This window comes from Electrophorus electricus, chromosome 23, assembly GCF_013358815.1.
Source record: "Electrophorus electricus isolate fEleEle1 chromosome 23, fEleEle1.pri, whole genome shotgun sequence".
Taxonomy (NCBI): Eukaryota; Metazoa; Chordata; class Actinopteri; order Gymnotiformes; family Gymnotidae; genus Electrophorus; species Electrophorus electricus.
This window is the reverse complement of record NC_049557.1, coordinates 5,490,454-5,516,096: the sequence shown is the minus strand read 5'-3', so window position 1 is coordinate 5,516,096 and position 25,643 is coordinate 5,490,454. Positions and strand designations below refer to the sequence as shown.

The following is a 25,643-nucleotide window of genomic DNA, read 5'->3' as shown; positions in this document are numbered from 1 at the left end:
TATAGTTGGTAGCAGGCTTGGCTGTTCCAAAGCCACAAAAATACCTCTGTCAGCCTTCTCAGTGGTACACGTTGAACACAGACTGGATTTTGGATTTACTATGTAAGCACATTTGTATACGCTTGTTGCTCTGTACGGTTCACTGACACCGCCCCTCGCCGACAAAACAGACTACATCAGTGAAGCTCCCATGCAAGAGCCATCAGTAACCTCAACCAATCTGTTTTGTCTATATTGTATGAAGGGTGGCTGGGGCAGAAAATAGCTTGGAATTCCTATACACGCACATAGAGGGCCGTCGCCGGAGGGGGGTGCAATGCCCGCGTAGCATGGATAGAGAGAGAGAGAGAGCGAGAGCGAGAGAGAGCGAGAGCGAGAGAGAGCGAGAGCGAGAGAGAGAGAGAGAGAGAGAGAGAGAGAGAGACTGACTGATTGTTTATTGATTGATTTACCGTTTCAGTATTGAAATCTAGGGTAGCCTAATGGATATAAGAAAACGGTTCTGAGGACAGTCTTCAGTCACCGCCGATAGTGTGGCTAGAGTGCTGAAATGAGGTGAACCAAATAAACCACCTTTAAGATGTAAGCCAGTAGAAAGTTGGGGCAACGAAAGGGCGGTGCTTCTGACAATCTGTTGGGGGCCCTAGGACACAACGCGGCCCTCAGACATGGAAAGATGGCCCCATGAGGGCTAACTTTGGAAACTGATGGGTTTGTCTGTGATTATACACCTTTTAAAATGTAGCCATCAAGTAGGCTACCTAATAAGGTATAATTGGCTGATTAATAGCTGCAAGATAGGAATTTCAAATAAAGTGGAGGATTCAAGCATTTTTGTTAGGACTTTTAGTTTTAAAAAAAATATTTCATCCATAAACATTTAATGACAAAAACACATGTATATTAAGCCCAGCAACATTCAAAAACATAAACAAAAGATTAATCAGGTATTCATATCATAAACTGTAGAGGCCAAATGCGAACCTCTCATAATTTTAAATTATTTTTTCTTAGTCTGCTTTAATCAGTTCCTGGACATATGCTAAACATAGGCTATAGTTCAATTTAAGTTGTTTTACCAAGTTATTCCGCATTGTAAAGGTGTTTGTTAAATAACATTTAACTCCTTTCTACTTTTCTTTGTATGATGTAAGTCTTAAAAATAATATGTTACTTCTGGCTTTATTTCAGTCTAATGTATAGTAAAGATTCAACATTATTTCACAAATTCACAATAAAGAGGATAAAAATTGTATTAGCTTTTATAACACAACAGCTGTACTGTTCCACCTGCTGGTAAAAGAAAGCAATACTGCAAAGTCCTTTTAATAAATCTGGATTCACCCAAGCTTCAATAAGAGTCATGCAACCACACTGAAAAGGTGATCGAGTTTTTAACTGGTGTTACAAACAACAGTGCCATACTATTTTTTTTGTTTAATCTTACGTGAAGCTCTCTTAACCTAATGTTGCATGGACCAGCACATCTCTCCATCAACATTTTTCACAGAGCAATTTATTCCAACATACATAGCATGGCATTTCAAAAATTGCACTAAGGCTTAAACATAGACATGTTTTTAATGTTAACATCACATAGTTTTCCACAATCACGTTTCATGTAAATTGGGAATTTTAAATCCCTTCTGTTCACAGCTTTTACCCTCAGGCCCAGTACATGAGAGTCATGGTCTCAGGCTGGTAGTTCGACCGGCAAGAAAGTGCAGACATTTAAGATTCATGATTTGTGCTGATTTACAAGGTGCAAAAAGTGTTTTTTAAAATTAAACAATTTAGTCTTAGAATAAAGTATCTTCTCTGTGAAATGACAGTCATTTCACCTGCAGGTAAGAAGTTCCAATACATACACCAACTAATGTTACTGAATTCCAGTTTAATAATAATAAATCATGTGTATGTGTGTATATTGGATTATATTCCCATGTTGATGTTCTTTGATCATATTCTAATTTCATTTTAGTTTAATTTAAACTAAACAGACTTTGGTAATACCCTTTTTGATCAGTCACAATGTAAACATACTTGAATAACTGTTGTCACTGTTAATTTACTCTTCAAAATGTATTATAATCTCTTAGTACATTGTAAAACCATCAGTTTCAAAGTGCCCCTACAGAATAACCCCATGGAGCTGATCCAGTTAACAACTGCAAGAACACTCGTTTGCACATTGATAACAATTATCCCTAGCCCTGATCTGTTTAGGACTTTATCAAAAACACACACTTAATTAATCAATTTAAACCAGGCTTAATCTATTTTCAGAAAACATTTTCAACTCCATTCAGCCCTGGTAATTTTACTGAATACCCTGCATTAAAAACCAATCTGATGTATCCACTTAATGTTAAAGCAGATTACATCAGCAAAGCTAAACATTTTCTTCAGAAACCTTTAAAGCTTTTCTTGCACACTGTTTCCAAATAGTATTAACAATATAGCTGACAAAATCATAATTATTTAATATTCTTTAAAAAAGTACTGTGCAAATCATAACCACTGAGTCTGTAACACATCCCAACTTTAGAACATTACCAAAACATTTCATTTCTCTGATGTCATCATGAACAGCCAGATCAATACAAGTCATTTGCTTCTTGATATGAGAAAATCTGCTTTGACAGTGGGATTAAATCTCTAAATAAATAATTTTTAAAAGAATAATCTGTATTCATCCAAATGACAGGCAATAAAATTAGTCTTAAATGTCGTCTCAGAACAGACTGCAAGTTTCTTACCATTTACAATGATATACATTTCTGTAGTGATGCAGTATCTTAGGTGGCATGCTGACAACATTTTTGCTCACTCTTTAATTTTCAGTGAGACCTTAGCATGCATTAACCTGACCCAATTGGGAGACTAGACTATAGCAAAACAAATCTACCAGTTGACACATTAACAAGTATGAACATGAACATCAGTTATAGCATATCAATCAACTAAAACACACAACCTGCAAAATAAGGAATATACATAGCTTTCTTTTGAATAACATTAAATCATTACACTAATAAATTACTGAAATTATTTACCAATAGCCTAGTATTGCAACTAGTCTGACAAGAAATTGTGCAACCTATAAAGTGCATAATAAAGATATACAAAACAAATAGCATTCTCAAATGGAATTTCACCAAGACTATAGATGTGAAAACACTCTTGACTGAGAAGCAGTAATAATCCAGCCTGTGGCTGGTTCGTTATTGTTACTGCACATGGGAATAGGTCTCCAGCATGTTCAGAGAGAAGATGACTCTCTTGTAATCAAGCCTGTAAAACATTTGAATACTTTCCATGACTGAAATTCATGAAGCATCTTGGGGTGTTAGGATTAATACAGACAATGGAGCACAGATGAACATTTGTTTGACATGCCTTATGAAAATCTGCTGAGGACCCTCATTTGTATGATAACACTGTATACATATTTATAGAAATATTAATATTTAAAGGAATACTTCCAATCCTACAAAACATGCTAATGTTGTTACTAATGTTTAAAAACCCATAGTGGGCCAGTTTCATATGCAAATGAAATCATAATATCTTATGCCAACTAGCTTCCAGCTAACTAGCATTTTGGGGTAAAAATACCCTCTACATTGTGTGTAGTTATGTTCTGGCAGACTGATGTCTGTTCATTTAGTAGGCTTACTAATATGGGTGCAGCAAATTGCTACAAAAGTACTATAAGGAACTGGTGTGATGTGGGGTGCTTTTTTGATTATAACTGGTTAAAACAGTTAATTTGGGGGCATTTTCTATGTAAATACCTCAACAATGAACAAATCTTTAAAAGAGGTTTAGAAAATGTTTCTAAATCCTCAAGCAACTCTACACTGCACATTTAATTTTTCCCTCATCTAGTGCCCCAAATTCAAAGTCATGAAGGGCTTCATAATTAGCTGATGAATTGAGTCAGATGCGTTCCAAGGAAAGCACCAACATGTGCAGTACAGGGGTACCTCATGGGCCATAAATAAAATCACTAGTTTGTAACAACCAATATTATAGACGTTAATTGGTTATGGATGTTTGTATGTCATGACATCTATGATTGTTAAATCCCAAATTTTAATCATATAAAAAAGTTACTCTACATTCCAGTGGAGAGACAATTTTTCAGTGATAAATAAAGAGTCCTGGTTCAAAGGGCACTCTATTAGCAGCACATTTAACAAAACTAATTCACAATCATTCTACATTCAGAGTTCACTTTATAATGCCAGTTTTCAATTAAAAAGATCACATCACTTTCTGTGGTTCATATTTACAGGTAAAAACCTAACTTTGAGATTATATGCAAGAGCTTCATTAAAACCTTTTTGTCTGTTTTTAAGAAGATGTATTTTGACTTATTCGTTTGACTCTACAACTACTGGGAATTCACTGATGTTCGTTCTGTCTGTCTGGCCTGGGTGTTTGATTGGAGTGATGGTGACACCCTTTCTGTTAGTTGTATTAGCCTGCTGTAAACTGCGAGTAACGGGGCCACCAGTCCTTTCTCTCACTCTCAGAGAGAACTGTTGCTCTGCCATCGGCAGTGGATTCACCCCTACCTCTCTATGCTTAAGTTCCCTCCCAATGCCCTGCACCCTAATGCCAGTCTGCTGAAGTTTTCCTTGTGTTGCAGGAGATTTGTTTGAGACTAGCGGTGACTGAATGCCTTCCATTAGAATGGGTTTGTTTTTTCTGCTGATGTGAACTACCGAAGTTGACAGAATGTCAGACCTTTTAGGCCTAAAATTATGCACAGTAATTTTCCCTTTGCCAATGTGAGCTTTAAGTGGTAGACACTCATCGCTGGCTGAACCAGACACACTGATCTGTGCTTTCGTTAAGGTTTTCTGTCCTTGGTTTGACCGTCGTGGTTTCATCATTACATCTGCTGTACGTGTGCGGATGCTTCCGTTGTTCTCCTGCGCTAGTGTCATGCTGCCTTTTCTCTTTTTGGGCTTCCTGCAGACAGGCTTCATGGGACAGGTGACAGTCATGTGTTTCTTCAGGCTGGTGTGGTAAGTAAACTCCCTGCTACAATAAGGACAAACATAAACCCCCAGCTCATCCTGTGAACCTTTTCTCCCCACAGTCCTGCCTCTCTGCACCCACATAGATTTCTTCTTACTGTGTGCATTCAGTTTCACCTTAGCCACTGGCTCAGGGCAGTTGGGTTTTTTGGGCTGTCCAACCTTCTGAGAGACATTCTGCCTACTGTTGACTCCCTTAGCAGGTGACAGAACACCATGCTGGGCTTTTGCAAACTGCTTGAGTGGTATGGGGTTCTTTTTTGGAGTGTAGCGCCTTTTGTCACTTGCATTAGCACAGGCTAATATGTGCTTGTGCAATTCAGGCATGTTGTCAAAGCTCTTGCCACACTTGGTGCAGCGAATGGCAGTGCTGAAAGTCTGTGGAATATTATGAGTGGTGAAGTTTGTAGCCGTAGCAGCTGCTGTTCCAGCTGGTGTTCGGTTGTGGTATGGAAATGGAGGTGGCTTAAAACTTGGATAATGCTGGTTAATACCGAGTCGAACGTCTGTACCTTTGGGTTTGACCCCTTCAGATGCCATGATCTTGATGGTGGTGTACAACTCCTCAGTAGTGTTATCAGACTCCGTAAAATCCTCTGCTTTTGTAGATGAGATGTAGGACTGGTGATTTTTGCCTTTTGTCAGGGACACTGGGGAAACAGTGTCCACCCTTACAGGACTATTGTGGTTTTCAGGTCTTAATTTACCATTTTCTACTTCAGTGTGAGAGCATTCTTGGCCAGGATGCACATCTCGATGATGCTGCTCTAGATTGCAAAGAAAAGCAAACTCTTTGGAACATATTCTGCAGACATAGATTTTACCAATACCATGATAACTGGAGCGGTGCTCCAATAAGCCAGTGTCGCTCTCAAACAGCTGCACACAAAACTCACATTTATATGGCCAAGATTCTGAGTGCTCACTGATGTGCTGACTCAGACCTTTCATTGACAGGAAGGGCTCATCACATGCATTACACATAAAGCGCTTACAGAGGGGAGGCAGAGGAGATAGGTCCTCACTCAGAGGCTTATCCTGTGCAGATTTGTTTGAGATCTCTGTTTCAAGATGATCAGAGCAGGCCGAGCTGTCTGTAGGCTCCAGTTTGGTCTCTGTTGTTTCTGGAGTATGTATACCATGAGGCACTGCAGCTGCAGGCTTCTCTAATGGGACTGCAGAAGTGGCTGAGGACAAAGCCATTTCTGGAACCAAACATGCAATGTTGCCAGCCTGTGCCTGGTCTGGAGCTACTGGCCCAATGGTAGCAGCCTGTGGCTGTGGTGAGAAATGGAGCTCTCGTGGGTCAGCCTGTGCCAGTGGTGGTTGGTCAGGGAGGGAGTGAACAGCATTAGCCTGAAGAACAGGGGACGCATCAGAGGACTCAAGTGCAACTGTGTACTCAATAACAATGACATTTGGAGGGAAACTCAGGGAGGTGATGTTTGACTGGTTTACCGACAGGGAAGGAGAAAATATATGAGCTTCAGGTGACAAGACAGAATCTACCACCAAGGCTCTTTGTGCTAGTTCACATACAGACTGATCTGTGAGAAACTGAGAACCTTGTAAACTTAAAGATGGGGTTGTGGGTATAAGAGTATGGGTCATACCTCCAGGGGCAGAATTTAGCCAGTCTGGAAGTGACACATTAAAAGCAGCTAAAGAATTTTCAGCAGAGACTTCTACAGTTGTGGAGGGCACCACAGGTATGGGGGACTGAACAGTGGAACAGAGAGGGTGAAGCTCGTGATTAGGTATGGATGTTGGCACTGATGCAAATACCTCATTCGGCAGTGAGGTGGGAGGGGCAGCACGCAGTACAGCAGGACTCAGTACAGGAGGGGTTGTTTGCACTACAGCAGGAGAGGGCAGAGACAGCTCAAACATAATCCCTTCAGGGTTAGCAGGAACTGCTTCGGCCACAGCCATTACAGCAAGATCTGTTACTACAGGAGCACTGAGAAGCCCGGCATCTACTGCTGTTGGGACATCTACACCAGAGTACTGGTTTAGCAAGACTTTCTCCAACATGTCCGAGTTGGGTTTAGTGCGCCTGATTGGTATCTGGGAGGTTGAACCTCCTGTTACGTCAGACTCTGTACTCTTTCTGCTCATGCTCAGATCCAGAACTCCCTCAGCCAAGATCTCACCGTCTTTTTTACCCACAGTACTGGAGAGATCTAGCGGCTGTTGGTTACACGACCTTCCACCAGTTCCTGATGCAGAGCAGTCCAGTGGCAAAACCTGCTGATCAGCAGCAGTGTCATTTGTAGCTGGATTTACAGTTTCCACATCATCTTTCTTACATAAGCTTGTTACAGGAGACCCATGAAGGCTATTCATCTTCGGCAGTTTAGGGGCTAAAGAAACTCCTTCCTGTGTCATTGTAGTTTTCGACCCTGACACACTGCTTTGCTGTGGTGAGTTGGGAGGGGACATTGTCCTTCTCTTAAACCTGTTGGATGATGAAGGTAAAAGCGCTAATGATAAAGGTGGGAGAAGTTTTTGGCCCTCAGTAATGAAAGCAAAGGTGGACTTGTTGCTTTCCTGTTTCTGTAGAAGCTGCTTTAGCTTGGGGGACAAATAGATAGTTTTTTCTTTTTGTAAAACAGTGCTCTCTAAAGGCTGGGGAAGAACAGTGCCAATCAGTGTAGCTCCCGAGGAGGAGGAAGATGTTGTCAAGATAGATTCTGATTCCAGTTCAGTTTTTATTTGTGGCAGAAGTGGTGGAGTTGATGTCCTCCTTCTGCCAGATGGTTGACCAGGGAAGTCAGAGGTTGAGCCACAGTCTTTAGTCTCTATTTTAAGAGCCTGTGTGAGTTGACCTGGGCTGATAATCAAGGCATCAAGTCCAATCACAGCAGCACCAGCATTCACTTCCATCATTTCACAGTTAGTGACTGCACTGGTGGAGATGACTTTCCCATCAATGTAGAAGCTGAGGTTCTCAGAGATGTTGCTGGAGATGTCAACCATATATTCCTGCTCCTGTTCACCTTCCTCCTCATGCAATATATTGGCAGTTGAAGAGGTGTCTGACACACCACCAGGCTCTTCAAAACTTATGACTTTCTGGCAGATACCTCTGGGTAGAAGATGACGCTCATGTATCCTGCGTTCATGTCTTCGCAAACTAGTGCGAGTCCCAAAAGCTTTCTTGCAGTACTTGCAGACAAAGGAAGTTTTATTCTCTCTACCTCCATCTGAGTCACCTCTTCGTTTTGAATCAGGCATGGGAGAATTTGTGACTGGCTGGGAGCTGTGATGTCTCTCCTGTGAAGAGACCACCCTGTCAGTCTCTCGCTCACCCTTTAGAAATGGCCTAATCATAAATCGACCCATCCTTCTTTTCATGTTATCATGTCTTCTCTCATGCCGCCGTCGGCCAAACTGTGTGCTGAAGCCCTTTCGACAGTGGCGGCATTTGAACATGCGTTTGTGACAGGATGTGCAGTATGCCGCTCCAGGCTTGGTCTGCTATTAAATCGCCTTTGACACTGCTGACAGGAGAAAGAGCATGAGCTCTGGAGGTCACCATCATTGTTAATATCAGGGTCATAGTCATGGTCCAGGTCAGCATCTGCTCCAGACAAGGAAAAGTCTGATCCACAGTTTTGTTTGAATGTGGCTGGGTGTTCTGTCTCACCTGTCTGACGGGATGCCTGTTGATGTGTTGCATTACTACACAGCAAGGATACTGTCTCCACAAGAGGCTGGCTCCTCCTCGGTGCTGCACAGGTGTTCTGTTGCGCCACAGAGTGTTCCATTATCTCGTGTGCTCCTCCTGCTTTCTCTCCCTCTCCCTCCTGCACTGAGCCACACACGGGGAGAGTTTCCCCTGTCAGAGGACACTGATAATTCTTAGCAGGGATCTGCAGAATTACAAACGGCTCTGGCTGCTGTCCTGATGAAACAGACAACTCCTCTGCTTCTACTGTTGCCACAGATGAGGGGAGGGAAAAAAAACAGTTTATCACAAATGTTTATTGACCCACAATTACAAATGAATTAATAAACCAAGAAGCTTTCAAATTAGGAAAAATTAAGATAATGATATGCAGAAATACAGAACATCTCAATCTCAGCATTATATGGAGACAGAAATTATATCCGTTTTGTGCAGTATACAATTATCAGTAGCATTAATATAACTGTTGTTTACCTTTCTCAGAATCCCACATCCCTGTAACACTGGCCACACTTGAGTTCCTATTCGGACTCGGCCCTTTGCCTTCCTTGTGTGTTTATTGAGATCTCCTACTGACCAGGAGATGAGACAATCATATTACTGGCTCATTAGGTAGGTTTAGTGAGAGGCAAGTTGTGAACATTAGAAAATTTCACACAGAATATCACTGACAGTTTGTTTATGGGTGTATATTTTTCTATGTACGTGATTGCATGCATCTCAGTGACTAGTGTATCCTTTGTGGAGCTATGATGCTGCAGAATCTCACGCTCTCACTTGTGACCTAATCATGCATCTAGAGTAGAGCCTGACACACAAGAGCAAAATCACTCTTGACTTTGATCAGTTTTCCTGCACTGCCCTCACAAACGCCTGTCTTGTCCACTGCAAAGTTCTACCTAACCACACAGGGTCTGCTTTTTGTTGTTGTTGTTGTTGTTATTGTTGTTGTTGTTGTTGATAGTGGTGGTGGTGGTGGTGGTGGTGAAAGAATTATTATTGCATTTTCTTCACCCTGTTGAATGGCAGGGCATGTGTTTTCAGGTTTCTATAGGAATATCCACTGGCATATTCAGCTCTTTCAATAGACTAAACTGAGCTGTATGAACACGCTTACATCACGCAACATACTGCTATTAAAAAGTCACATTTCTATTGTCTAGAAATATATTGTATATATTGATTGGCAAATTAAGCTGTAATGTACGGTAACACAGTATAACGCTATAAATAGCGTTCAGCCTGACATTTTCATCACCGTTACCAGTAACCATAGCCTTTGATGGGCTTTGAAGTGCATTTTGCCATTTTGTTCTCTGACAGTGCCAATAAACGCAGGTGACTGGTGGAGTCCGAGGAGAACTCCATTTGAAATTACGCGTGTTCTCTACTAAAACTGTATTTATCTCCATTACGGAGTCAGTTGATGCACGAAACCGCGTGATTATCAACAACCTCGTGCGCCATATTATCGTGAAGCTATCGGCCCAGAGCGTCGGCAAGCTAACCTAGCTAACCTGACACAAGCATTGTTTGTGTTGTTGAGGAAATCACGCTGTTTCAGCGATATACACTAATGCAACGGACTTGAAGTCAGATAGAATAGATGGTCTGGCATCATGACACCAATTTACATCGACGCGGCTAACAAATGTATTTGTAAAAACAAATTTAGTAACCGAGCCTTTCGAAGAAACCACTTAATAAAAAGTATTACTAATGTCAATGAATGCGTTTATTCATTCACTTCAGGTCAAGCACACATGTTGCCGTTGTGTCAGAGCCCTTTAAATAAAGCCAGCGTTGACACAGCCGCTAGGCGCAGTCTGGAAGGTCACCGTCAGACAGACAGACGTTATTATCTGCGCTAACTTAAAGTTCCCTGGTGCACGGCAGAACTGCCAAAATGCTGCAATAACCTTATTAGTCAACGCTGTGATATAAAATAAGTTATTATCTAGAGTCAGAAACCGTTAACTGGTCACGTTGCATGTGACAGGTCGATGATATTTAAAAAAAAAAAAAAAAAAAAAAAGGTAACCACGGGCTAGCTAAACCTAGCTAACCTAGCTGGCTAGTTTACTGCAGTGGCTCTTCAGTGCGAGTCGATTTTACTTAGGAGCATCAGAGTATCCTACAAAATGACCACCTGTGCATCGCTTACCGACTTTGTTATGAGGCCTGGCAGCTGCTCTCATGTGGGCAACATTTCGGCTGACGGCGCTGCAGTACCTGGCTCGGCGGCTAAGCTAAGGTTTGATAAGGTTAGCTACTGCTGCGGAATACACAGCGTTAACCGCGCATGCGCATGTACGTTTCTGCTCTCAGTCACCAGAGACCATCTCTCACATCTCAGCACCAGAACTTTAGGAAAGACCAAAAATATTACAAGAAAAACTGTCAATAGACGGCATCCATTGATCCATCGATTTAAAAGGAACTGTGGCATTTCTACTGATTACGTCCTGATCCAGATCCAGAAAGCTACACAATGTATTGTCATTTTAGCAAACAGCCTGTATACACCATGATGGTGTAATACCATTCTGGTTCATTCATTTTAACCAATCGATCACTAAGTTTTCCATCACTTTATTATAATTTATTTTTGGACCTCTGTAAAATCATTTAAAGTGCTTTTAGTTTTACTTATTGTTGGATTTCATTTGGCAGGCTATAACTGCGCCTAGAATAGCCTTTACTATAGATTTTTGATTGGGCTATTAATGGAACAATCATGTAAAACGTCAGTCCGACATTCTCGTTTGAAAAGCTCCGTGTTCTAATAGACTTGACCTCAGCAGCCACATCAGCTCAATCACCAAAACAGCCTTCTGCCATCTTAAGAATCTAGCTAAAAGCAAAAGCCCAACTAACAAACTCGTGTATGCGTTTGTCTCCAGCGGGGTTGATTACTGTAACGGCCTCATAAACGGACTTTCCAAAAAGACCATTCAACATTCAACAGCGACGACTCGGAGGGATTTGACAAGGACAAAGAACCGCACGTATCACTCCAGTCCTAAAACCCCTATACTGGCTTCCAGTTATTTGAAGAATTCACCACCACTACTAATAGTATTCTATGAATGAATTAGGTCCAAAATACTTTCCATATATGCTCAAAGAGTATATATATGGCCACATCGGTTGCCTGAAAAACAAGTCACCCGACTAAACGCATTCATTCATTCTTTCATTGTTATACACCCATGAGATTAACACGCGGATTAACCAAATAGGACTCCTGAATGCAACCGCTCGTACCCCAGCAGCGCCCCGAAAAAAAGTAAATTAAAGAAACGAAACCAGGATGATCAGTAAAGATCGGTAAAGATGTACGCGATGGGTAAATGTATTTTGTAGTAAAAAATAAAAATGTTTTGATTAGAGCCGCTAGACATAACTTTTCTTGGGGCTCCAGCAATGCCAAATCTGCCCGATTCTACACATAAACATTTCTGTTCCCTCAAGCTTATAGTTGAACGTTTGCATTATATCTGGAAGTACTTTGTTCTGGTAATTTATTATTTTATCATCACATTTTAGTATTTTAATGTAGGCCTATCGTTTCCTGTTTTAACTTTATCCTATTTTCATTTTATTATTTCATTATTTTCTTTTACTCCTTGCTGTTTAAATCAATTATACTTCATTTTATTTTATAATTGCATTTTTATTTAAATATATTGTTTTATGTAATTTTTCGTTCTAGTAAAAACCTTACAGAGGTAAAAGTCAGGATGTAGTAAGTTTTATTATTTACATTCTTTTATTTATGTGGAATGTGCTTTACATTGCCACTGTGCATGAAAAGTGTCTTACAAAAAATGGCCTTACCTGTCTTGCCTTACCTGTGACTTTGTGTTTAGTCAGGACACACTTTAAATGACAGTTGCCTGGACCTTAAGATCACATTTCAAACTTGGAACTACTTACAATCTAAAAAATACACATGTCTAAATAGTTTTTCTTTTTGACATGATTTGTGGGATTCTGGTATTTCCTGTTATTTTTGGAAAAGAGATTTGAATGCAATTGCACAGGGACCACAATGCTCTTGGAATTCCTCTAGGTGGTGCTACACGTCTGAGTAGGTGTCTGCAAATGTGTGTGTGTGTGTGTGTGTGTGTGTGTGTGTGTGTGTCTCTCTCTCTCTCTCTCTCTCTCTCTCTCTCTCTCTATCTATCTATCTCTCTCTCTCTCTCTCAATTCAGTTCAGTTCAATTCAATGGTGCTTTATTGGCATGACAAATATTCTCTTTATTACTGCCAAAGCAATACAAAAGAGAGAGATACAAAAGAGAGATACAAAAGAGAGAGCCAAAGTGCTCTCGCTCTCTCTCTCTCTTTCTTCTTCTTCTTCTTCTTCTTCTTCTTCTTCTTCTTCTTCTTCTTCTTCTTCTTCTTCTTCTCCTTCTTCTTTTATTTTCTGATAAACTCCCTCTTGAAGAGCGTTTCTCATTTTGCACTTCACACAGAACAACAAACAGGAAAGCCCCATACAACATGAATAACTCTACACTAACAAATCCATACTGGATGGGTGAAAGGGAAGGGCCACTGAGAGACCAACAGGTTTGATAGTAACATGCACAGCTTACAGTTTTTCTCAGTTATTTTGGTTCATTTCTCAACATTTGCAGAACATTAAGTGTATTTTCAAAACAATTTGTACTAACTGCACCACACAATGGATTACCTTCAAAAACTCATAGCTTGCTAAAAATCCTTAGTTAATGTATCAACAGTAAATATTTATGTAAATGAACACGTCAGTGCCATCAGAATGACAGCCCTTCTCTCGTTTTATACGAACAAGGTAGTCAAAATGCTTGGCTATGTTGTCAATACAATATGTGTGGCATATATCAGTTTCAACAATACAGTTACACATTACTGTATGTAGGACATTGATTTCAAAAGACTGGACAGGATTAATATTTGTGCTTTTACTGTTTCTAGTGTAATTTGTTGATAGACCATGTCACTGTGATACAGTAAAGAAACACACGGCTGTTGTACAGCATTCCACTTCATACACATACTCCTCTTCATAAATGACAGTCAACATTCACCTGAGAGCAATTCATCAGTTCAGGAGACATTTACCCAAAGTCTAATACAAATGCATAAAATATGCTTGACAAATTATGACAACTTGTTCAATGCTTTTGAAAGTAACAATGTATGGAATTAACTGATTCCTACATGATTTGGGGGTAAGCCTATTCAACAGAGAACAAGTATAATATATTTTGGTCAACATGACTGAAGCAATTGATAGTGTAAGAAATAGCAGACAATTTTACAAAATCTGTTGCTATATTGTTCTAAAGAATGAACCATTTCCTTTGAACAAATAGCAAATAGCTTTTATGTTCTGGCACACTAAAAGTGAAAGCGACAAGGCTCGAGTCCAGAATAAACACTGGCTTGGCTTTATACAGCTGACAGCTACGTGACTTCAAGGGATCCAGGAGTGATTCTTGAGTTGGCTTTTTTATTGCTGGACAGGTACCTACCAAAAATAACCAGGCCGATTATTAATGTTGTGAAATATAATGTTACCTTGTGGGCACTGGGTGTAATTATAGAGTCTGACCCGAGAAAAGGAAAGTCTTTCTGAGGTTTAGAGTGTCTGAGCTACAGGAAAATCAGAGGTAGGTTAAATACTGCATTTTGACTTTGCAAATGTACTTGAAAAAGAGTATAAAGTACAGGTGGGTTACTAGCCACCTCTGCCTACACAGAAACTGCAGAGGGTCAGAGAGCAGTTACACTGGGACAGAGGAAAGTAACATTAATGGACCATCTTATGCCAATATACACCTGCACTTTATAACACAGAGATTAGTTATTATTCAGTGACATGTCTATTTGTCTTTTGAAAAGTAAAGAGATCAGTAACAGTAGAAAACCAGTCTGTGGTTTGCTGAATGTGTGAAAGATGTATTACATGTGAACTATGCAAGCTGTGTATTGAATAATATGTATCGAATGGTTTGCCTTCATCTAAAGATGCATTTCCCAGTCCTGGTCCTTTGCCTCCTTGCACATCACATTGTACACCACACCATACCTTCTTTCTCTCTCCTAAAATGCATTACAGCCCAATACTTCTGTAGGAATTTAGCAACAGTTTATACTGAAATCATACATTTCATGTTATCATTAAATCACTGGATGGAACAAAACATCAAGTACTGATCTGCTATCCAGATTCTGTACTTTAATGACATATTTAATAGTAGTTTTAAAACATTTTATGACTAATGTTAGTAACTTTCAATACTGAAATCTGTGATTCACTTGTTGCACCTCAAACAGAAAATAAAGCACTTCAACTCCCTTGTGTGGTTATTACTATATAATGTTGGTGTTGTTATTATTATTATTATTAGTATTGTTGTTGTTGTTGCTGTTATTGTTATTATTGTTATTGTTATTATTATATTAAATATATTGGTTAATAATTCTATTATTATATATTAACTTGAAATTATTTTTAAATGATGCTGGGGTGAGTTCAACTGGCATTAAGTGGGACTAGTCAGCTGTGCTAGGGGAAGAGAAGACAACACCTGAATATTCATTAGTCAGAACTGAAGAGATTATTGGCTTTAATATGAATCTGCTAACATCTCGCCTCGAGTGAACAGACAGCGAAATTACTGCAGACAGGTATATCCTTGTCAAAATAAAGTCATGAAAACCCATGCACAACCCATCTTACAAGAATGCACATTTCTAGTGCCAGATCAGAAATGCCTGTGAATGAATTGCAGGATACTATAAAGCTGAGGTTCTACCAGAGTAAAGCACAAACCTCGCTGAAGTCTAGTGCAACATAGTGCATAATAAGCACATTACAGTCACATATCAGCAGCCTACATGTTCCCATATGAGTTAAGCCCAGTTGAAGAAAAAATTTATATAGAACAAAATTAAAAAATAAAAATAAAGGACAATTATATATATATATATATATATATATAGTGTGTGTGTGTGTGTGTGTGTGTGTGTGTGTGTGTGTGTGTATTTGTCTGTCTGCACTGTGTGACTTGGCTCACGTTGTTCCTCTGAAAAACTGGAATGCAAACATACACATAAGTTTTATAAGAAGAATTCATTGCACAGCCAGTGACTTTGGGATTGTGTGTATTTATGTTTATGTGGCATGTATATATTCCAGGGTTCTGTCTGCAAGACTCTATTCTCTTGAACAATCAAATATTCTGGGACAATCTTATCCAAATGAGTCTGTACCTGTACCCCAGCATGGTTACTGCACTCACATCCATCTGCTTAGCCATCCACACACACAGCACAGCACAGCCAATCAACCCTGTGTAGCCAGCATGTTTCAAGCATGTTCCTCTTTCATGTTCATGTGTGTGATCACATGTTTAATGGAATGCAATTAATCATGTTATCACTTAATTGTTTTACTGTGTGTGTGTGTGAGATAGAGAGAGAGAGAGAGAAAGAGAGAGGGAGATTTTTCTAATATCATAGTGGCTGTGTAATATCATAGTGTAGGCTGTGTGGGATCCCGGTGGTTCCTAGATATGATGAGAGGCACATGATGCTTTCATAGAACAATGACAAATGAGGAAATTTAGGATGTGTCACATAATCCCAGACACATGTTTCACTAATGTCCTATACAGTTCATTGAGCCTGTACGTAAGGTGAGGTACTTATAGTAAGGAAACATTTTTGCCCACTGTAAGCCAATCCTAACATCCATTGTATAAGAACAGTAGGTTCTGAATGATTTGACCAGGAATAAACCACAGGTTCTCAGATGTGCTGGGGTCTACATCTAATAAGTCCATATTACCCTTACACTACCATGTAAGTACCATCTTAGGAGACACACTGTTCTTAAGTTAACTAAACTTACTATGTTTGTGCTTCATTATAGTTCCTACACTCACAGGCACAAATAGCTTAATCACCCATGTATCACAATTTCATCAGAATGACACAGTGCATCTAAAGTCACATCACCCCCATCACTACCGAAATCATCAGCGCAATCTCATGCAGTCCATGACTTGGCAGCAGGAAAAAGGCGGGTTGGGTGGGCCAAACGGTTTTAGAGAAACTCCTCCTCAATTTTGTATGCCTTATTTTAACCAAAATGACATGGGCAGGTTTGTGACTACCGTGTATGAGGGGAAGATCAGAGTCAAATACCAGAAACAGTGCAGATGTGAGATGGTGATAGCACAGTGCCACATTACACACCCTCAGCGTTAAGTGTTACACATAAGCAGTGCACGCTCTGCCTGAATGCCAAAAAGTAGCTTTTAACATGAGAGAGAGGGAAACAGAAGGAGGCAAAGACAGTCATGGAGCACCAGATGTGAAGGCAGATGTTAAAATTTAACATCTAACTTTCTCGTCAATACCTCAAGATCTCATGTAGATTATACTCTTACATATATTTACATATCAGGGAGGGCATTGTTTATCTAGAAACATTTCAGTCTGTGGGGGAGAGCTTTTCTGTCTTCTATATTCAAAAGTTTTCAATGTGCATTAAAAAATACATAATATACAAACATCACCTGCCCTTTTTAAAAACATCATTCATGAAGAGAGGCACTGGAAACATGATACAAAAAGACACATAGCTAACAGAGCTGACTGATAAAGGACTGGTAGTCTATAGTTACAGCTATGAGGTAAGTGTGCCTAAGAAACTTTAATAAATATTAATATGTATACAGTGAGTATATGCAAATGTACATACTCTGTATGAAACATCAAGGTAAACATACACAGACTTACATTTATCATGAATTCTTCCATTTCCAAGTTCTAACTTCTAACTTAAGCAATAAGTAAACTGTATGAATTACAAAAACTGCCACTTTGGGAAAACACAATGATCACATTCACAAAGTAAATGCACTTATGCAGATGATCACACTTATTGAAAAATTATGGTTAGGTGTGGACATCTGGTAAATTTGAGAATAATCCTGTAGATTTTAGATACAGTGCTTTTGCAAGATATTGACAAGTACCTTCAATTCTTTCCAGTACCTTTACTCCATTGGCCACATAAGGACAGTTGCACTGGTCAAATACCAAAGTGAAAACTTATGACCCCACCCAACCCCCTTGTGCGTACCTAACATCTGGACAAAGACATTGGTCGTGCAGCGTGGCAGTATGTGCATCTGTATTTAGTCTTTCAGGATATCATCTGGGATTGGCAGAGGAGTCATTTAGTTTGACATGGTGGCCATTGTAAAGGAACACGACCCTGTCCTACCATAAAAGCACTGTAAAATGGCATCTGAATTCACTGTTTGAGTGGAGAAATGTAAGCTATCCTATTTGTTCTGTTTCAGTGAGCATATGCTCATAACCTAACTTCTTTTTTAGGCATCTTTAAGCCAACTAGTCAGAGATGAATGGAGTCAGACTCTTTCAATGTGTCTGATTCCTTCAGTATGAAGATTATTTAAATGCAATTGGAAAGCTGTAGTCAGGCCTGACCTATTTGTCGCTAGGCATTCGTCCAAAGATCAAAGAAGACCGCCAAAGGAGCCCACCTGCCTAATGCTTCCTCAGTTTCTCGTATGCAGAACCAAACGCTGCCTCTTTCAGTCATTAGGCTGAAACTAAACTCTGTCTCCTTCCCTGTGCTGTGATACACCATAGCAAGAGGGCTGTGTGTGTGTGTGTGTGTGTGTGTGTGTGTGTGTGTGTGTTGAAGGGTATTTCTCACAGGCTCTCAGTGTGTAGGGGTCTGAGATAAACATGGGACAGGCTGAAATATCCCCCACTCTGCACTCACACGTGCAAATGCTCGAACTCAGACAGGTTTAGTCCGAGTGAGGAAGGCTGTTGCATATTGGCAGAGGGTGCCATTATCATTTATCTAGAAACATTTCTCTGTGTGTGTGTGTGTGTGTGTGTGTGTGTGTGTGTGTGTGTGTGTGTGTGTGTGTGTGTGTGTGTGAGAGAGAGAGAGAGAGAGAGAGAGAGAGAGAACATTTATGGAAGAGTTTTTCTATCTTCTATCTGTGAAAGTTTTCTGAGTGCATTAATCTGCGTATATTATTCTCAGAGTGATAGTTTCTGTTATAGTTTGTCACCATTCTACTGTATGTTCAAGGACTTCACACTGTGCTTTGTTTTCCTGTCTCATATACCTCAACCATGTGAACATATGACTGACTGAATTCCGCAAGAGTTTTCGTGGTACCGCCTGGCCTGACTGGGCCTGACTGAGACTCAGCTAAAAGAGATCCATTGTTCACAACCAGAGAGAGAGAGAGCCTGGGTTGCAGCCTAAATCCACATAGCAACACATGCACACACACACACCCACCTGCACACACACAGCATTATGTGCCTCACATTTCTAAACTGACCACCACTGCCTCAAGTTGGTACAGAGAGAGAGAGAGAGAGAGAGAGAGAGAGAGAGAGAGAGAGAGAGAGAGAGAGAGAGAGAGAAATTAAAGACTTGGTTATGACATCACCAGTGATAATGAACATCATAACTTGTTTCTTGCTTATTTATATAGATATTATTATCACTCTGTTACACCTTTCAGTATTTATTACAATATTGTTCTGGAAATAGCCAATTAATAAGAAGGTGAGACATTCTCACATAACAGAGAAACAAGACATATATTTTTACTTATTTATTTAAACAGTATGAACAACTAAAAAGGGAAAAAAACATTGCATTTAAATAAAATGATTTTGATGGCAGACAGCACAATGAGGGCCTGGCATTTAGACTGAATCTTAACAGACGAGGCAAAATAAGGTTCGTTGCAAACAGTTGCAGTGTCTGAAGCCCCGTTGTGTTAAACATGGTTTATCAGTCAGTGCATGTGTTATTGTTCTCTTAAAGCAAGCGCAGAATGACTCATGCACCCCTTGAATACACACCAGAACAAATCACCTCCAGTCCAGTGAACCAGAGGCTAATGGGCAAATCTGAGGGCCTGACAATAAGCTATACAAGGCGGACGAGAGGACATCTGTTAAACCTTTTCAATCTTTTCTTGGATGGTAAAATTTGGAACTTCACTCCAGTACAAGTTCCCATTAAAAGTTAACGTCCTGGCATGTCTTTACATCAAACCATTCTGTCATCTTGAGCGAATCAGAAAATCCAGGCAGCTGGAACAAAATCTAGGAGAGGACTTGTAGGCCTACTTTCTGAACCTGAAATGGCCACCTCTGGTAAGAAAGCTGTGAGCATTATTCCCACAGCTGCTGCTGTGTTGTGCAACAGACAGTTCCAGTTTCCTGCTGGAAAGGGGAGGCAACCAACAACAGTTAATTCAAAATGAGCTATAAAAGAGTCCGGGCAGGCCCAAGGCAGTGGTGCTAGCCCTTCCACTAATGTTCACAGATCCAGATTAAAGTTTAATATGACAAAGGATACTAGAATATTAAATTATGCTTACATATGAAATAGGTCTTATTTAACAGCTGAGAACTTAAGATCTGGCGTAAAATGTCCTATAACAGAATATGCTTGAGACATTTTACAACAGATTACAGACTTCTAATCTGGTTATAAATCATCTTTGCTGCGTCATGCTGCTATGGGACATTTTTATTCGGCCTTGAGTATGTGGGAGAGAATGTGCATAGAATGTGTAAAGAATTGCAAGAGTGAGTGTGTGTGTGTGTGTGTGTGTGTGTGTGTGTGTGTGTGTGTGTGTGTGTGTGTGTGTGTGTGTGTGTGTGTGTGTGTGTATGTGTGTGTGCGCGTGTGGTTGCGTGTGGTTGCGTGTGCGTGCATGCGTGTGCGCGTGCATGTGTGTGACTGGTACGCATTATGCCACAGCCAACTGAAAGATTAAAGCTGATGAAGAAGTCTTGTGAGTTTTACTGCTAATTGTACCCTGTACTTGAAATTTTAATCCATTGTGCAGGTTCCTGAAATTTTAAAGGATGTTCTAGTTCTAGTCTTTTTATGTGTATTAATGTAATTCTTTAGGCCCTCTGAATCTAGTCTGTGAGTTGTGTTAACAGACTCACGTTCCTTCTCTTCTTTACATTACTTGGCTTTAAAGCACAGAGAATCAGTTTGAATTCCTGTTTCAATCTTTGGCAGTGTGGAGTACAATGGGGGTTGGGATAAGCAACCATATCAGTGTTCAGGGGAGGGGTAGGAGAACACATCCTCATAGTCTTGAATGATTAGAGCTCTCCTAGATTGCTTGTTTAATGACAGGAAATGACATCCATTCAGTAGTTCAGAATTCTTCTCTTCCTGGTGTGCTGCCTTCCTTTTCAGGGGCTGAAATAGAGGAAAGCAAAGGGGTATTAAAACACGCTGTATTTGCATGCCTCAGTATACACATACCACAACACAAATGTGTAGACACACACAATGGACTCCTGCATACTTCTGTAATCACCCTGAATTTACAGAAGCCATTGTCTCTCTTGGTAGAAAGAGTAAGCCCTAGTGCAAAGTCACATGGTTTACAGAGAAGTACATTTATTGCATTATTGTCAATGTTGACTCAAAATCATTGCCACTAGTTTTGTAAATCCTTTTTAACACGTTAACTTTCCAAATTTGATTTTTAGACTTGAATTAGTAACACAGACTCATATTATTTACAAGTGGATGACACTGTTTCACAATCAAATCTGATTGATCTACTTATATCTAAAAGCTTCTGACAGTTTGAACAGGCTAATGGCTGATATTTGAGACATTCTAACTTTTCAACAGCTTCTTTGGAGTCATGTGGAACCAAACATTTTATATAATTGAGCCCTTGCAATGAAAAACCATGTATCAGCCATTTCCCCTTTTTGTGCAATCAGTTATTTTAGTTTTAATTTTATTTTACCTTTCAATTAAAATTAAAAAGCTAAATATGATTTATTTAGACTTAGCTTACTTCATTCATGTGGGCATTTAAAAATAATACTTGCAATAATGCTTTATATTGTTGTTTTTATTTTTTAGAATGCAGAGAAACAGTAAATGGACTTACATGTTTTTTCACTGCAAGGGCTGTTGGCCCAGAACACTTAATTAGTTTTTTATGATTTCTGTTATGATGTCAAGAGGGTGCATTTAGTGCATTTTCTGTAAATACACTGTTATCCTACCTAGCTAATAAATGCAGATAAGTACAACAGCTCTCAAGGGTGAAGTGAGTTAAAGTTTTGCATAGATCGAGATGCTGTCTTGTTTATGAGGCTTATGTTCCTTTGCAGCTCTCCAACATAAAAAAACATTCACTGTCGGCATGCCATTTAGTGCTACAATGCTGGCGGAGCACATTTCTCAGCGATTTTAAGCAGCTGTTCTGTCTGGTGAACTTACGAGTACTGGCCCATCCTCCTGACCAACACAATTATTACTGCGATAAGAATGGCCATAGCCACCAGTGCACCAATCGCAATGCCCACCACGTGTCCAGTAACCATTGCTAGAGAGAGAGAGAGAGAGAGAGAGAGAGAGAGAGAGAGAGAGAGAGAGATGAAATTCAAAAGGTTATGATTGTGTGTGCGCACATGTGTGTTTGTGTGTTTGTGTGTGTGTGTGTGTGTGTGTGTGTGTGTGCACATGCCTACATTCAGGGTTATATCCGTTGTGAACTTCTGACTTTGCTGTGACCTCAGACACTGGCTCTGATGCTGTCGTGACTTCTGCCAAGTCCGGTTTCCCAGTTATCGTATGTGCATGCAGTGTGCTGGCAGACTCCACCTTCTCTGCTGTAGGCTTACTGGACTCCAGAGGAGTCTCAGTAGAATGTACTGTAAATGACGCAGTTGATTGGTCGGCCTCTTCCGTAGCTGTTAGGTTGTCCGTCTGAGACGGTGCCGTGACAGCTTCGGCTCGGGTGGTTTGAAACCTTTCTGTCAGCTGTGCCTCTGTAGGCACTGCCAGAGTGCCTGAGAGAAAGAAAGACAAACCATACAGTAAATGTAAGAAACACAACCTTATAGGCTTATTAAAATAAATAAGTTTAGAATTGATATATTTACACATTTAAAGCAAATACTGGTTGAAAAGTATAATGACTCACTGAGCATTGCCTCTGCATATATTTAGACATAGATTTTCTTTCTCTATATATATTTATCTATCTCTCTCCCACTCTCTGATTCATACGTACAAACACATACATGCATATGCACACTCCACATGCCTTGGTTCAATAATCAATAATACACTGCTGAGTGGTACAATGTTGAAAGAGTCTCCAATGCTGTCCACCACATTTGCAGAACACACATACAGATACACACACACACACACACACACACACACACACACACACACAAACACACAAGGCATGCCAGGCCCCGCCTCCTCAACCCCACCCCAACAGGCTCACATCCTGCCTGCATCATTTCTCATTCCAAATGCACAACCTCACTTCCTGTGGGTGGAGCTGATTTGAAAATCTCCTTGGGAGGAAATAATATGTCTCATCTGGGAAAATTCTCTCTTAAAACCAAATGTGACTTCATAATCTTCCCATCATTCATGCTCCACCAGTGCAACTGTTCTGAAAGCAGCTCCCAAGGTCAGCAGAAGGGAGCCAGCAGCTGGACTCCATATGAGAGCCTGTATGTGAAGGAACCTCCCTTTACAACAACACCCTTGACTACTGGTCACTGGAGTCAAATGTGCCAAGCACACATTTAGAATCCTCTATTTAGTTGTAAATATTTAATACTCTAAACTAATGTTTACAATCTTTCCTGATGCACCAACCTAACATTCAGAGTTCTTTACAACAAAATGACTTTGTATTTTTTTGCAGTAATAAAGCATTAAACCAACATATAGCCCTAATGTGAATGTTTACAGCAAAACTCTTCAGTAGGCATTGGTGTAAGGGCTAATTTAATATTCCAAATACTGCTAATGAAAGTCTTCAGGACCTCAACACTAGATTAAGCTCCTTAGTTGGATCTTAAATTTGGAAGACAATTCTGAATGAGGGCGTTAACATTTAGAAATGTTTCTACACACAATCTAATGTCTTAAGCCTTCCCTAACATATTAAGTGGAAGACATCTAACCTTAAATGCTAAATCTTACTAGGACTCCAAATCAACATTCAATGAATCATTTGTATCACAGTCTAAAATTTAACATGCCCTAAAATAATTTTAAAATCAGCAGAGCATATCCAGTGGTGAATTAGGTGAATATTGTATGATAGTAGGTTGTAATTACGGGGAATTTTCTGCAAATGCACCCTTTTTAGACGCAGATAATTGAACGTAGGCAACCGAACACAGAAACCCAGCGTCAAGCTTTAGGTTTAAACTTCCACAGAACATGATGTCATTTTGTTCTTTCTGTACTTCCTTTTAGAGGCCCCCATTGTCAGACCGCTGGCACGTAGAGGGCACGAGTGCTAAATTTAATCGCTGCTGGCCGTGCGTGATACCCGGCGCTTTCTGATTATCCCAAACGGCTACATTTGGTCAAAACCACCATTAGCAACAGCCTGGTCCACAAACACACAGACACAGACATGGGAAGTAGGGGGCGAGGGGAACTGGGAGATTGGTCCCGGAGTGAAGGACTGTTGGTGTTTGCTCAGAGTGTGTGTGTGTGTGTGTGTGTGTGTGTGTGTGTGTGTGTGTGTATCTATACCTGAGAGTTGTTGTGTAAATAATCATGAGAGGGATGTGTGTGTATGTGTGTGTGTGTGTGTGTGTGTGTGTGTGTGTGTGTGTGTGTGTGTGTGTGTGTGTGTGTGTGTGTCCATTTAGAAGTTGTTGCAGGGGAAGGAAACCATACTTAAAGCTAATTGTTGGGATTCACGATATAATGGGACAATTGTTAACAGAGCCTGAGAGGCAAAGAGCACTTACTAAACACACACACACACACACACAAGGAGTAAAGCAATGGGCAATCTGTTCTCTCTCTCATGTGTGTGTGTGGTTGGTGGGCTACGTTTTAGGCGTGGCTGTCCCTGGCTGCGTGGAGGAGGCAGCTGGAGCAGTATGAGTGGTTACACACAGCAGAGAGACATCAGGGCTCCGGTAGATCAGGCGAGGAGGTGGGTGGGGCCAATCGGGGCAGTGGCACGGCCTGCCCTGCTAACAGAGCAGCACACCTCCCATCTACCAACGGCTGTGTGTGATGGTGTGTGTGTGTGTGTGTGTGAGTGTGTGTGTGTGTGTGTGAGTGTGCGTACTGAAAATCAGTGCACGGCGACGGACAAATGAGTAACTCTGACCAAGGCAGAACATTTTTCCTGAAGCTTTGGGAAAGAGAACCATAAAAGGCAAAAGTTTATAGAAAGAGTGAGAAAGGGAGGGACAAAGAGAGAGATAGACAGTGAGTGATGGAGAGAGTGAGTGAGACAGAGAGTAAGCAAGAGAGGGGAGAGAGAAAGAGTGAGAGAAAGAAATATAGAACGGGGAGAGAGGGAGGGAGGAAAGGTGAAAAGAGTAGGGAAGACCGAGGAAGAGGGAAGACCGAGGAAGAGAGAGTCACATCCATCACCATCACAGTGTAAATTGCCAGTGTAAATTGTGCAAGTGTGCTGGGTAGAGTGTGTGTGTGTGTGTGTGTGTGTGTGTGGTGGGGGTTGAGAATTTTGTCTTTTCAATCACTTGTGTGAGAGGGAGTGTGAAGCTGGAATGTTTTTGTGCTGGGGAGGGTCAGAGATACTCATAAAACCCTTCTGACTCCTCTTTTAAACAGACACTGCCTTGCACTTCATGGATAATGCAGCACAAGGGCGCTGGGATGGATGAAATATTATTCTTATCTCTAAACGTGCACATGCTCCTCCTCACAGTACAGACAAGGAACAGCGCTGTGAAGTTGAGTGCCGATGGCCACGCCACCATGGACCCTGGTCCTACACGTCACCCAGGCTGCGCACTCGTAAACGCACATA

The 25,643-nt window shown here is 40.5% G+C and overlaps 2 protein-coding genes across 2 annotated transcripts in view; both read right to left on the bottom strand.

The window, feature by feature from the left end:
• Nucleotides 1–1,496: 1,496 nt before the first annotated feature.
• prdm2a (PR domain containing 2, with ZNF domain a) lies at nucleotides 1,497–11,016 on the bottom strand. The gene is given in 4 exon segments (XM_027001382.2): nucleotides 1,497–8,509; nucleotides 8,512–8,988; nucleotides 9,217–9,314; nucleotides 10,907–11,016. Coding segments are annotated over 3 exon segments (4,626 nt in total). The 5' UTR covers nucleotides 9,236–9,314; nucleotides 10,907–11,016; the 3' UTR covers nucleotides 1,497–4,379.
• Nucleotides 11,017–20,490: 9,474 nt separating this feature from the next.
• Nucleotides 20,491–25,643, bottom strand: part of si:ch211-156j16.1 (uncharacterized protein LOC564557 homolog) — a 7,394-nt gene continuing 2,241 nt past the window's right edge. The window contains exons 2-4 of the mRNA XM_035521781.1: nucleotides 22,339–22,659; nucleotides 22,088–22,193; nucleotides 20,491–21,040 (exon numbers count right to left, since the gene is read on the bottom strand). Of these exons, the coding sequence (XP_035377674.1) occupies nucleotides 21,034–21,040; nucleotides 22,088–22,193; nucleotides 22,339–22,659 (434 nt within the window). The 3' untranslated portion in view covers nucleotides 20,491–21,033. The remainder of the gene's footprint in view (nucleotides 21,041–22,087; nucleotides 22,194–22,338; nucleotides 22,660–25,643) is intronic.